Here is a 15,022-nt window from a genome sequence, read left to right as displayed (position 1 = left end):
TAATCCCTTTCTTCAGATCCTTATGCATTTCAGTAATATTTTATGCCTTTATGAACACTTACTACTTTGAACCAGATGAAGTTGCCATTTTTATAAGTCAGAATAAGGCATTTTCATTTGGTTCAGTATAATGTATGTGTCTTTTGTTTTAACATGGATAAGAGCATATTATACACTCTGTTGTACATCTTGCTTCTTTTAATATTTAAATGTTGGAGTTGTTGCACATCAGTGAATACTGACATCTACCCCAGTTTTTATTCATGGCTGCATAGTGTTTTACTGTGCATTAGTTTGTATTAGAACATAGCTTATTTCCAGTTTAAAAAGTTAGCTAAAACTATGTAATATCCTTTTATGTTTAACACTCCGATTCAAGTATACATAGATATATAGGATAAATTCCTAACAAGAATTTATTTTACTTGGATGAAAGAACATACGTAATTTTACTTCCAGACACTAACTTTTGATTTAAAATGTATGTGTGATTAATAGTCACTGCATATTTGACAGTAACTGACCATTCCATCTGAATCCTGCTTTTGTTGCTTCATTGTGAGATCGAGAAACTTGGGGACTAAAAATGTTATTTCTTTATGATCTGATCAGGCCCTGAAAGTGACGATTTGCCATAAGGGGGAAAGATGATAAGTCTTCTGGGCATTCAAAGTTCTCACGTACGTAGGTGTTGTGGTTTGAGAAAGTCAGTTAATAGCATCTCCTTCCCCTCCCAAGTCCAGAACTATTACTGCACATTGAAATCACTCGAGCTTTGAAGAAATCCACCCCAGTTACCCCTCCAAGTTCTCATTTAATTGGGCATCGGGCTTTTTTAGAAGCCCCCCAGGTACTACTAATGTGCAGCCAGGATTGCCCACTGGTCTAGAGAGAGTGTGGGCTGACATTAGAAGGGGAGCTGGGACTGAGCTTTGTGGGACAGAGAAAGTGGCCGATGAGAGAAGGATGAAGCTGCACAGGAGACTCCTACGAGGTTCGCCAGAGAGCTAGGAGGAGAGTCAGTGTAGGATCCTGGAAGCGAGTGAGAGAGTGGCCAACAGGGCCTGTTGCTGGGAAGCCCTTTGGAACTTGGGTTTAGTTCTATGGACACCTTCTAGTCCCTAGGGAGAGCTGTCAGCGGGAAGCTTGGCACAGATGCCAGGCCTGAGTGGGCTCAGAAGTGAGGATGAGGAGATGGAGGCAGCCAGCACAGGCAGCTGGTGAAGGCATTCAGGCAGAGAGGATGGGAGAGTTTTGCCATTGTATTCAGGTGATTTTGGCTGCAAATAATAGAGATCTCTTAATTCAGCTGGTTTAAATGGGGAAGAAAACTTACTTGATCCAAGAGTTCCAGAAGACGGTCCTAGGGTTGTGTATGTAGTGACTCGACAATGCCATCAAAGACCTAGTGGTTTTTTTCCAGCCCCACCGTGTGACTTGGACCTCAGACTGCCCACCCCCTCAGGATGGCAGGAGGGCTTCTGTAATTCAAATACCACATTGGACATTACACCCTCCCGCAGAAGGGTGACTCTTGCACTACGCAAAAGAAAAACTGTAATACACATATTGAGAAGTGTACAGTTCATAAGTGTGCAGGTTGAATTTTTCAGATGCAAATAACCATACCCAGCATCCAGATCACAACCCCAGTACCCCGGAAGTCACCCTTGTTCCCCCTCAGTCACTGCCCACTTCCTCCCCCAGGATAACTCCTGACTTCTGACACCATAGGTTAGTTTTGCCTGCTTTGTGCAATATAAACAGAATCATGTGATACGTGCTCTTTATGTCTGGTTTTCAGCATTGTGTTTGAGATCCATGTTGTTGCATGTAGTTGTGAAGTGTTCATCTATTGCATGAATATACCACATTTTATCCATTCTATTGTTGATGGGCATTTGGGGGTTTCTAGTACTTTTACAGATAGTGTCATTGTGAACATGTCTTCATTTCTGTTAAGTATGTAATAAAGGAGTGGCATTGCTGGGACAGGAGCGTGTGCTTATGCTCAGCTGTGCACATAATTTGCACCGTGGTTGCATCATTTTACACTCCTGCCAGCAGCACATGAGAGTTTCAGTTCCACGTCCTCACTAACACTTATTATTTTGTGTCATTTCATTTAGACATTCTGCTGAGTGTGTGGTGATATGATGCTGTGATTTTAATTTGCATTTCCTTAAGTTAATTTAGGAGGTTTAAGTTGAACATTTGTTTATCATATGCTTATTGACTACTCAGATATCTTTTGTGAAGTGCCTGTGTTGAGTCTTTTTTATTTTTCTCTTTTGAGTTGAATGTTTTATTAGTAGGTTTTTAAAAAATATTCTGGATAGGAGTCATTGGTCAAAATATGAATATTACAAATGCCTTCTCATGCTCTGTGGCTTGCCTTTTTTGCTTTCTTCCCATGAATGCAAGTAGTAATTTTAATGTACTACAATTTATCAATTTTTTTCCTTTATGGTAAGCACTTTTTGTGTTCTGATTATAATCTTTGCCTACTCTGCAAAATATTCTTTGTTTTCTAAAAGCTTGACCGATTATTGGTATTTAAATCTCCTGTCCATCTGGGGATCCCCAGGTGGCGCTAGTGGTACAGAACCCACCTGCCAATGCAGGAGACATAAGACACAGGTGTGATCTCTTGGTTGGAAAGATCCCTGGAGAAAGGCATGGCAACCCACTCCAGTATTCTTGCCTGGCGAATCCATGGACAGAGGAGCCTGGTGGGCTACAGTCCATGGGGTGGCAGAGAGTCGGACTCAACTGAGATATGCCATGATCCGTCTGGAGGTGTTTTTTTGTATGAGATAGGGGTCAAGGTTCATGTGAATGTCCAGTTGACCCAGCCCTAATATTTTTTTCTTCTGGCCTTTGTTTTTGGGCCCAGGATCACCCCCCTCCCCCACTCCAGGGCCAGCCTTGGTGGAGCTGCTATTCCCAGGGCAAGAGAGGGGGGCTCCCCCTGCCTCTGAGGGACATGGCCAGAGTAGGGTGCCTCGTTGCACCCACCCTCGCCTTCTTGTGGAGCCTGTGAGTGGAGCTCAGACTGCTTCTTGCTGCTCCCTAGTCGTGCTCCTCTTGAGGTCACCCAGAACCTGGTCTTCCCTGCAAGCTCAGACTGCTTCCCAGCATAGCCAACCCCCCTCAGCCCTGCCTCTCCTTGCTTCTTGGGCCCCTGTTTGGGAGCCCTCCCCTGGTCTGATCCTCTCCCCCAGCTTCACCTCTGCCCTGAGGCCTCCAGAGCAGCTCTGCTGAGACAGCCCCTTGGTGTCTCTTTCCTGTGCTGGAGACCATAGGCCTCTGCCCTGTCCTCCAGCCCTCACAGGCCCTCGGCCTCTGACTCAGGAACCCTTGCTCTCCCTGCCCCTCCTCTCTACCTCCGGGATGTCCACTCTCTGTCCCCCAGACTCTGTGCACGCTCTGTTCTCTCTACCTGGGACACTTTTTCCCAGCATCACAGGGCTCCCTCCCTCCCTTTATTAGGGTTTCAGCACAAATATCACCTCCTCCTAGAAGCCTGCCCTGACCCTTTTTCCTGATAATCGACTCTCTCCACCTCATTAGCTTTCATATGGCTTGGAAATCACTTGTTTTTTTATTTCCATATTATCTGTCTCCCACTGGGATATTAGCCCCAAGAGGGCGGGGCTGTGTCCAGTTTGTCTACACTGTGTCCATAACACGGCGCCCGTATGCCCATATGTAGTAGGTGCTCAAGAAGTGGGTGGGTGGGTGGATGATAGAGGAGGAGGAGGACTTTTGGCTTCTCCATTTGCTTGCAGGCCTCCCCCCCAACCCTCCAACTTTTTTGTGCTGCTGCCTCTGCTCTGCCTCCGACGTGTATATGGAAGACACATTTACTCACGCATTCGTTCACTCAGTGTTTGAACGTATAAAGAATGCATCAGCATCTCTGCGTAGCAGGCTCTGCACCACTGCAGGGATATGGAAGAGACCCCTCAGCTGACCCAGCCCCATCTTTTCCCAGCGTGTTTTCTCTGTGCACTGCAGCGTTAGCTTTGTCATGCAGATCGGGGGACTTTATCAGGATCTGTAAGGGTCTGTTTCTGATTTCTGTATCCTCTTGTGTTTGTCAGGCCGTCTATCTTTAGATAGCTTTCGAATTTTATCTTTAAAAAAATGTGTATATGGTCTTTTAATAGGTATTGATGTTTGGTAGAATAAGTTACCTAGTTTTATTCTTTGTAATCCTTTTGTTTGTTTTTTGGTGGTCTTTGTAATCGGTCTTTAAGAGTGAGCTGTCCCCTCAGTTCTGGGTCACACCTGAACTGTGTATCCCTAGACCACTCAGTGCAGAGTGGGTTTGCGATGATTGGCTTAAACTTACTAGAAATTATCTCTAAGTCTTGGAGGTGGACCCTCACAACACGTGTCTAGCAGTCAGAAGAGGAGGTTAGCTGCTGGGTAAATTGCCAATAGTGTTTGCTTAGGGTTTGAGACATTTATTTATTTTTACTTGCTTTTTAAAAGATGAGCAATCTGAGCAGATTAAAAGTCAGTAGGAAGTTGCATGACAACATGAATGTACTTCATACCACTGAATTTTACATTTGAAATGATTCATGGGGTAAGTTATGTGTGTTTTACCACAATAAAACATACTGATAGGGTAAATTCCTGAAATGGAATGTGTGATTTTACAGGAGAGAGAAGGGATGATTGATACTGTAAGAATGGCACAAGTGGAGGAGTCAGCCACAGGAGGAGGAAGAAACTTTCATTGTAAGGGAGAAAAGTTAGGGCTAGATTGAGAGAGTTCTCTTTGATATGTTCAGTTTACTCATTGAAATAGGAGCAAAGCTCATCGGCTGAAAGGGAGTTGGCAGGAAAGGACCCAAGTTTTTTTTTTCTTTTGACCACTCTGCGAGGCATACGGGGTCTCAGTTCCCTGACCAGGCATCAAACCCATGCCCCCCTGCATTGGAAGTGCAGAGTTTGAACCACTGGACCACCAGGGAAGTCCTGGAAACGACATAAGATTTGAAATGGTCATTTAACAAAATTAGAGAGTAATTTGATCTAGAATGTTGGTTAACACCGTTGAAGGCCCCTTTGGGCCTTCCTGAGTAAGTAGTGCTCAGGAAGTACTGCTAAGTATCCTGAGTAAGTAGTACTCCTGGTGTGCTCTGCCGTGTTTTTTCTCTGGTAGTACTTGGCTCCCTACATGTGGTCCTGGAGAAAGCAGGAAGCAGGGCTCGTCCAGAATTGGGTTTTGCCATAGAGCAAGGTGTAAACATAGGGACAAAGAAGTATGCAGCTGTATCATGGGAATATGAAATGAGGAACCAGCGAATCTTAAGATAGATCAATAAGGAGGTTTAAAAAAGAGAGAAAATGGGTAAGCCAGTGAGGTGAGCACCCTGAGAAGCTAGTAGGAATAGCTGAATAAGTAGGATGAAAGGAGCTATGATATCAGGGGAAAGAGTGGGATGCCTGAATTAATGATTTTGGGCTCTGAACAGTTTTGAGCAGTGGTAAAGGGAGGGTGGTGGTGGGTGGCTGAGCTGGACAGAGGAGGCCATTGATTGTAAGGAAACTATGAGAGACCAGGTGTTAGACCTTAGTACTCGACAGTTTACAGTGTACTGTGCTTTAGCATAGTATCTGAAAACAGGAAAAACCAAAATTGTCATCTTAAAGATGAGAAAGTGACCCTAAACAGGTTAATTACTTCCTATCCGCCCCAGTGAGAGTTGGTGATGGCGCTGGACTTAACCTCATGTCCCAACTTATGCTCTGTCCATTATAGCTTAGCCAGTATGTTATGTGAAATATCTGGGACTTCTATTCTCTAAGATCAGAAGTCTTGCTGACAGTACTACATAGTACCAAAAAAACTCCATGTGAGTAATAGTAAGTTAGGGATAGGTGAGATGTAGATAGTTGTGTGCAGGAAACACTCCAGAAATATTGAAAGTAGCTATTCTTGGGTAATTGTGATTGTGACTCTGGGTGACTTTTTTCCTTTGTTTTGCTTTTCTGTATTTTCCAAATTTCCTATAATGGACATATATAGACTAAAAAACTAGATTGTATATGGAAAATTAAAGTACAAATAGATAAGCACTATATAATACCCTTTGAAAAATTTGATTATTTTATTTCCTTTTCCTTTAGAAATGCACTTGGTGATGGAAAGAGAGCTACCATTCTGAAGAACAATTGGACAAAGGTAGGTTTCTTTCCTGCTTTACTTTGGCTAAACAGTGCTGTACAACTTTTAAAAGTCTGTTTACAGGATATAAATCCCTAGTAAAAGTGCTGGATGAAATTACATGGAGCTCAGCAGCATGGCAGGGGAACCTTCAGTTCCATAATCAGAGAGGACCCGCAGCCCAGCGGTAAGGGCCAAGCATGTCTGTCAGGGACAGGCTGCCCCTAGAGCTCGTGAGCACACCTGAGTGGTTCAGGTGTCAGCATCCGCACATTGTGGAAGGATTAAGGACCTGACTGTGGAAAATGAGGCTTAAGACTCAGAAGGAGTGCCTGGAGACTAGCTTTGTAATCTTAAGGTGGGAAAGGATTTCTTTACATACATATGCAGGTCAGAGAAGGAAAAAACTCATAATTATCTCAAGCTTAAAGTTTTTTGTATGTTGGGACACCATAAATGAAATTATAGTCTGGGAGGAGATAGTTTGTCGTATGTAGAACAGAAATAACTTGATAGGACTTACATTCAAAATATGCGAAGAACAAAAAGAAACTCAGTAGAAAATGGGCCCATGAAATAAGCATTTCAGAGATGAGGAAACCTGAATGGGTGATAGGAAAAAAACTATTGTGCTTCCTAGTAATTAAAATTGTAAAGAAATAGAAACCAAGAGAGCCTAATAAAGAACCTCCAGATATACCCACATGTACACCCCACAAGTGGGAAAAACAGTGATATTGTTTGGGTTCTTCAAATTGGTGAAAGTTAGAGACTGATAGTCCTGAGTATTGGTAGCGTGTTTGCTAACAGGAGCTCTCGGTAAGCCTGTGGGGTGTGAGTTGGTCGCAGCCACCTTGGAGAGCTCTGCTGTGCCTGTGTTGTAATTGATTCCAAGGGCGTGTACTCCACAAACATTCTTGCCTATGTGTATGTGGTGAGACGTGCAAGCTTGGTCACTGCAGTATGGTATTAATGACACAGAACTGCAAATACCTGAGTACACATTAATAAAGCAGTGGATCAGTGTGGTATTTTCATTTAGTCAAAGTTATTACTGCGATCCCTCTGATCAGCCCCCTGTGTGCCTTTAGCCATGCCTCCCCTTTGCCCTCTGTCAGCCCTGTCTGCCTCGCTGTGCTCACGCGCACTAGGTCCACTCCCACTGCGTGCTTGCTCTTCCCTCTGCCAGGATCAGACTGCCTTTCCCAGAGCCCGAGCGAGCTCCCTTGCTTCCTTTCCTCCTCCACTGAGAGTTCTCTTCTCTGTGACCTTCCCTGAGCAAACCTGGTCCTTCCTAGACATTTGCTTATTTTTCTCTGCTTTATCTTTTTACTTCTTAGCGTTTAACATGATTGCATATATGTATGTTGTTTAAGTTGTGTTCTTATTTGTGTGTGCTTTAGTAATAACGTGAGCTCCGTAAGGACAGGTTTTTTGTTTGGTTCATTTCTGAATCACCTGCCTGAGAAGCTGCCCAGCACATAGCAGGCATTCATAGTAAATATTTTATGAATGAATGAGTTGAAATGAGTTATTGGCTACCAATAATTATAGATTTAAAAAACAGTATTTACATACTTGTTTTTAAACCAGAATGAATAGAATCATAGACTTTTAGAGCCCCCAAATTATGATTCAGATAGCCTAGGAGTGTATCTGAGTCTGGGGATTATAAAATTCTCCAGGTGAATTTCTGCATCCAGATATTGGAGTCACTTCTTAAATGCCTTATTTTCTAGATTAAGAAATTAAGTCCCAGAAGGGTAAAGTGACTTACTTTCTGTAAGGTGTCATTGCAAGTACGAGACAAAAATGAACTGAGAATCCAGCTTTAGATAGGCTTCTGTTTGAAGGTGATCTGTTTGTTGCCGTTTTCATTATGAGTTGCTGTTGTAGTTGAAGCATAATCTTTGCTGATCACTGAACTTGGCATTTGGCAGGTGCTATGTAAATTTACTTACAGAATGAATGGATGCTAGTGTTCATAATACTGAAACTTAGACCATGATACTGATTTTCCAGAGGTAACTTGCTAGTTCAGTCTATTATCAACTTAGAAAAAGTATACCAAAACTTTCTTTAAAAAAATTAGTAATTAAGCAGGGTATAATGTTCAATGCAGATGTTTAAGCCTGTGTTCTTTTGACTCTTTTTTTTTGCCTGTGTTGACAGGTCTGCTCTTTTTCCTTTGTAAATAATCTTTGCTTTTCCTAGGTGTTTGAGGATCTTCTCACTGTCTTTAACATTTGGCAATTTTATTGCAAATAAATTGTATTGTCTGGGAGGAATTTTCTTTAAATTTATCATTCTTGGGATAGCTTGGTTTCTAAAATCTGAGGATTCATGTCTTTCAGCATTTCTGGAATATTTTCACCCTTAGCCATTTGAATGTTGCCTCCTCTCCAGTTTATTCTTGCAAAACTTCCATTAGATAGATGCTATATATGTATGCTATCTTTCATACGTCTTAAATCAAAACTTTCTCAATTACATTGAAGACTTTATGTAGAATGTTAATTCCTGGTTTAACTTATCAAACAAAATATTCATTCTTTTTTTTTTAAGACTTTTTTAGAGCAGTTTTAGGTTCATAGCAAAATTAAGAGGAAGGTCCAGAGAAGTTTTGTTAATTCCCTGCCCCACACTTGCATGGTCTCCTCCATTATCGGCATCCCCCAAAAGAGATATCCATCTGTGAAAACCGATGAACCTACGTGGACATGTCATAATCACCAAAAGTCCATAGTTGGTCTTAGGGTTCACTCCCTAAGTGGACTTTCTGTGGGTTTGAACAAATGTATAATGACCTGTGTTTCACCATTGTGGTTCATAGAGTATTTTCACTGCCCTGAAATCCTCTGATCTGCCTATCCATCCTTCCTCCCAAATTGTGGCAACCATTGGTCTCCTTACTGCGCCCATAGTTTTACTTTTTCCAGAATGTCATATAGGTGGAAACATATGATGTATAGCCTTCTCAGACTGGCTTCTTTCACTTAGTAATATGCATTTAAGTTTCCTCCATGTCTTTTCATAGCTTGATAGGTATTTCTTTTTAGCACTGAAAAATATTACATTGTCTGGATATATTACAGTTTATTCACCTCCTGAAGAACATCTCGATTGTTTCCAAGGTTTGGTGGTTATGAATAAAGCTGCTATAAACATCTATATGCAGGTTTTTGTGTGGACATACATTTTCAGCTCCTTTGGGTAAATACCAAGGAGTGCAATTGCTGGATCGTATGATAAGAATATGTTGTTGTTGTTGCTTTTTTTGAAAACTAAAAAACTTATGGTTGCCAAACCGTCTTCCAAAGGAACTATACCATTTTGCATTTCCACCGGCAGTGAATGGGAGTTCTTGTTGCTCCACGTCCTCCCAGCATTTAGTGTTGTCAGTGTCCTGAATTTTGGCTGTTCTGATAGATTCGTAGTGGTATCTTATTATTTTAATTTGCATTTCCTTGATGACATGAGACGTGAAGGATCTTTTCATATATTTATTTGCCACTGTATATCTTCCTTGATGAGGCGTCTGTTAAGGTCTTTGGCTCATTTTTTAACTGGTGGTTTTCTTATTTCTTAAGAGTTCTCTGTATATTTTGGATAACAGCCCTTTATCAGCTGTATTTTTTGCAAATATTTTCTTCTTCAGAAGGCAAGATCCGAGCTTGTCTTCTCATTTTCTTGATGTTTCTTTCACAGAGTGTAAGTTTTCATTTTAATCAAGTCCAGTTTATCAATTATTTCTTTCATGAATCATGCCTTTGGTGTATCTAAAAAGTCATCACCATACCCGGTGTCATCTAGTTTTTCCCCTGTGCTCTCCTCTAGGAGTTTGTGGTCTGTGATCTATTCTGAGTTGATTTTTTGTCTGGATTCATTTTTTTGCGTGTAGATGTCCAGTTCCAGTATCATTTGTTGAAAAGACTGTCTTTGTTCCGTTGTATTGTCTTTGTTTCTTTGTCAAAGATCAGTTGACTGTTTATGTGGGTTCCCTTATTTTTTTTTTAATTGGGAATTTTTTGATAGTTGCAAAAGTTACTTGTGTAGGTAAAAAACACAACTCCCTAGTACTATTCAGAAAATTTCAGTATTCAGAAAATTTGCTAACTGTATATTGAGGTCATTTATCATTTTGTTTTACCACAAAGGAGTGCTCATTGAAGGCTATTTTAAACTTAAAAAACCAAAGTAGACTGTACAGGGTGCATTCTTTTATCAGAGTCCATTTATGAACCTGAGTCTATTGAGTCTAGGATATAAGCCTGTATAGGTGGGTAGTCTGTAGATTTCTGTGTGAGGGTGGGCCAATTTTTCTTCCTTTTTTCCAGATAGAGAAAACTGGTACAATGTCAGTTGTCCTAAACATATTTTAATTTTTAAATGATATATTTTTTCATTATTTTTCATTGAGGTATAGTTGATTTATGATTACTGTACATACTTTTAGGCTTAAGAGATGTTGAATCATTGTATCCTAAAGAGTGAGAATTTTTACAGTATAGTCACTGAATATTTGTTGGTATTTCTGTGTGCATTGTCTTTTGGTGTATTTATACAGGATACAAACCAATAGCCTCACAAATGTCCTCAAGGACTTTTTAATATTGAGGAGTATGTTAGGACTCTCTTCGTTTGGGAGTGACAAAACCAACTCAGATTTGGCATAAGTGGAAGAGGGAAGTTATTGGCTCATGTATGGTTGGATGGTAGTTCAGGCATGGTTGGATCCAGATCTGTGTACACGTTATGTTTCTCAGTGGTGCTTCCCTGTTTGTATCACTTTTAGTCTTTTCTTTCTTTGTTCCATTTTACCTAGATTTTTATTGCTGTGTCAAGTCCACAAATTCTTCTGTTATGTCTAATCTGCCTTTATTTCCATCTAATTTATTTTTCATCTGAATGCTGTAGCAGTCATTTCTAAAATTTCAGTTTGAATATTTCTTATATAATTCATGTCTTTACTTAATATATTCTATTTTTTCCTTAGTGTCTTGAACGTATGAAATATATTATCTAGAGCTGTTTTAATGTCCTTGTCTGCTAATCCTGTCATCTGTGTCATTTCTGGATTGTTTTCAATGGATTGATTTTTCTTTTCATTATAGATCACATTTTCCTTCTTTGCATACCTAGTAATTTTTGATTGGATGCCAGACATTGTGAATTTTACCTTGTTTGGTCCTAATATTTTTTTGTTTTCTGTAAATATTTTTGAGTTTTGTTTTGAGATGCAGTAAAGCTACTTGGAAAACAGATTCTTTGGAGTATTGTTTTAGGCTTTGTTCGGTGATATCATAGTGGTATTTGTTCTTGGGCTAATTTTTTCTCCACAACTGAGACCAAACTCTGTTGAGTACTGCACTTAATAACTCCCACGAATTATGTTTTCCGCTCTGGTTGGTGGGAACAGGAATTACTCCTGGCCCTATATGAGTGCTGACTGTTGTTCCTTTTAGTCTTTTCAAGTGGTGCTTTACCTGGCTTGGGTAGTTGCTGCACATGCATGTACTGATTGATACTCAGCTGAAGACTCAAGGGGGACCCTCTGAAATCTCTGGAGTCCTCTATCCAGCTCTGTCCTCTCCGGTCCTGTGCCCCGTGAACTTGTGCTGCCTTGGCTTTCCTGTCTTCACTGAGGTTGTGGTCTCTCCCTGGGTTCCGTCTACCTGTGCTGTGGCTAAGAAACACTCCCGCAGTAAGTGGTAACAACCAGAGAGCTTTCTGTGTTTCTCATCTCTCAGGAATCACTTTCTTCTGTTGCCTGATATCCAGTGTCTAGCAAACCTTTGTTTCATGTACTTTGTCTTACTTTTAAGCAAGAGGGTATATCCAATCCTTGATCTATTTTGATCACAGGCGGCAATTAGAGAATAGGTGCTCGGCTTCATTTTGAAACAGTGGGAGCCCCAGACTGGTATCCTAGTAACTGTTCTGTTAACGTTTCTAGTGGAAAGTTTCTAGTAACTTTTCTAGTGGAAAGAGAGCTTCTGTTAGTATTTATATAGTATAACTGGGGGGTGCCTCAGACTGATCCTAATTGAGCCATGTGCCCACCTGTGGTTCAGTTACTGTTAATGGTACATATCTGTTGGCCAGTCTCCTGGGTCACAGCTTCACTTCTTCCCTGCCAGCCCTTGTTGAGATGTGGGCATTACTACGTGGAGTAGTGACGTGATGGCACGTAAGAAGGAAGAGATACTAGGCAGATAAACAGTGTGTGTGATAGAGAATGAGATAATGTCACAGAAGAGCAAAACTGTCGTAGTTCAATTCAAGAAACTTTCTGAGATACCTTTCATTGAAGCTTCATTCAAACAACTTCAGCACAGAGATCTGAATAAACTCCCTTCTCATCTGATAGAAGTTACACTGGGTTTTACAGAGCTTAGGGAAAAGAACCCAGTAGAAGATGGGTGGAAATGAAGTGTTTTCTATAAATTTAGTAGGTGAGGTTTATAATCTCCCATAATTTCCTATGCTGTGATTTTTTTTTTTTAATGCCGCTATATAAAGTTTGAGGTCAGTTTATGCTTAATGGATAGAATTTTGGTCTTGTAGCATAACTGTGAGATCTATCTTCCTGCCTTTGGAGGAAAAGCAGAGTGTAACCAAATGCTGAATTGGGGGTCATTGAGCTGAACCTGAAGAGCCTGCTTAGGAAATGCTCTGGACCTCTCCGGTTGGGTTGGTGCAGCAAAGTGGGATTGTATATGCACCAAACCTACGTCAACATAGGTCTGCTGGTGGTTTCTTGCTGCTTTTAGTGAAAAACTCATCTTTCTTAAAAGGATCATTTATTTCTGATTTCATATTTTCTAATAGAATCAGAATGTTCTTTGTAAAATGTGTAGTTAAAGAGGAAAGAGCTCTGGACCTGGAGTCCTAAGATCCAAGTTCTTTGGCTTGTCTCTAAATAAATGTGGCATTAGGCCAGTTCAAGCCTCTCACACTTGTAAATCACTTCTTAAATGGAGATATCAAGCCTAAAATGGGAGTTTGGTTTGGGGGTAGCTAAAAGAGGGGTTGTCTGAATTAGCCCTCATTTTGGTAATATTAACTTTCTGGATTAAAATGTTCAAGCTTGATACTGATTTCCCAAAACACATAAATTAAGGGACCAGCCAGAACTATGATTCGGTAGCAAAAAAAGAAAAGAAACAACCTGATCATTGGAATTAAAGAGTAAGTCAGTGGTTTTTGGATCTTTTCTTAAAGCCGAGGACTATACTTAGAGATAAAATAATTAAAAGCTGATTAAGAAAGATGGGAGTAATATATGCACCCCTTATCTGTGCCCATGCTCTTCAGAGGGGTCGAAAGACTACTGCACAAGCTGATTGTTCCTTCCAGCTCTAAAACTCTTGATTTCAAAAGTGTAGAGAATGTGGGTGCGTGTATATATATGGCTGAATCCTTTTGCTGTTCACGTGAAACTACCACAACATTGTTAGTCGGCTATACCCCAATACAAAATAAAAAGTTTAAAGTTAATAAAATATATAGGCAATGTAATGACTTAGAGACTATTATTGCCTAAAAACATTTTGAAAAAAATTAAGTTACTCATTTATAATGAATTACTTTTATACTTTATTTGGCACAAAATAATGTCTTTTACATACAGTAAAGGTTGAATTGTTATCTTTGGGGTGGATACAAAAATCTCTTAAGCAAAAACACTGATCTCTACAGTCAGTTGTTAAAAATTGTTATTGGTAGCTTTTCATCTAACTCATTTAGGTAATTTTATTTCCTGAGAGGTATTAACATTTTCATTTATTTTTTATTAAGAAGATCCTAGTGTAACATTTCAAGTAACTAACCAGTTTTCAAGCAAAATATTTTTTCATTAAATTTTCTTTAAGTATATTTTTGAGAAAAAATTGAATTTATCTTTTTGGAACAGGGTCATTATCGTTATTGTGCTGCTCTTTCTATGCTGGGGGAATATGACTGGGCCCTGCAAGCAAACATAAAAGCTCAAAAACTCTGTAAAAATGACCCTGAGGGAATCAAGGATCTAATTCAGCAGCATGTAAAGTTACAAAAACAAATAGAAGACCTGCAAGGTATTTCACCTAAGATTCTTTTGGTTACAGTCAAATACCCTTAAAAACTTTCAAAGGTGGGTTTCTTGGATTAATGGAGGACCATAAATCAGTTCTCAGAAGATTTGTACTTATATTTTATGTTATCTTGGTCAGCTCACTTAAATTTTTCATTTGTATTCATGTAGAATTCTGTTAGTATTATATTCCAGTTGGTAATAATAAATGATTTGTACTTTTTATTTGAAATAGCAACAAATTATTTATTCTTCTATAGAAAAGTATGCTTTCTTGAAATTTTGAATGAAGGAAAACCTTTTGAAACAAAGTTTTAAATTTCTTCCTCCATTATTATAGTTATTTCCTAAAGAAAAGGCCCTTCAGTAGTGTTGTTTGTTTTTGCACCAAGTTTGTGACTAATTCTATAGCATGCTGAATGTGTGTGTATACATAGGTAATCAGAAATTAGTGTGCAGGCTGGGAACTCCAGGTTTTCATTCTGCCCTTGTTTTCCCTCCTGAGTCATTTTGCTCCCTCCAGTGCCTGAATTCACCTTACTCAGCGTAGAGTCCTTTCCCGTTCTTTCTCCTGTGAGTAGTTAGTGTCTCACGAAGCTGAGCCCAGCAGTTCTATTTCACTGTCAGATGTTGTCATCCAACAGGACACGTTTATCAGATTGTGAGCTCCTCGAAGACAGGTACCATCTCTGATTGAGATTATACATTGCTGCATCTACTCAATGATCACATGTAATGGGATGTCAAATAAGGTTTGTGTAGCA

The 15,022-nt window shown here is 40.0% G+C and overlaps 1 protein-coding gene across 49 annotated transcripts in view; it reads left to right on the top strand.

The window, feature by feature from the left end:
* Positions 1-15,022, top strand: part of TTC3 (tetratricopeptide repeat domain 3) — a 129,764-nt gene that overhangs the window by 27,230 nt on the left and 87,512 nt on the right. For 31 of the 49 annotated variants that reach the window (XR_015166533.1, XR_015166524.1, XR_015166517.1 and 28 more), the window contains 2 exons: positions 6,148-6,202; positions 14,100-14,262. Coding sequence is in view for 24 of the 49 variants with exons in the window: in XM_086406442.1 (XP_086262568.1) it covers positions 6,148-6,202; positions 14,100-14,262 (218 nt within the window). In the remaining 25 variants the exon portion in view is untranslated. The remainder of the gene's footprint in view (positions 1-6,147; positions 6,203-14,099; positions 14,263-15,022) is intronic. The other 18 variants (XM_086407834.1, XM_086408443.1, XM_086407627.1 and 15 more) reach the window with 1 other exon arrangement.

Source organism: Bos grunniens, chromosome 1, assembly GCF_055505025.1.
Source record: "Bos grunniens cultivar Pamir isolate PY7600 chromosome 1, Bosgru_T2T1.0, whole genome shotgun sequence".
Taxonomy (NCBI): domain Eukaryota; kingdom Metazoa; phylum Chordata; class Mammalia; order Artiodactyla; family Bovidae; genus Bos; species Bos grunniens.
Note: the sequence above shows the minus strand (reverse complement) of the source record. Positions and strands in the feature narration are given on the sequence as shown.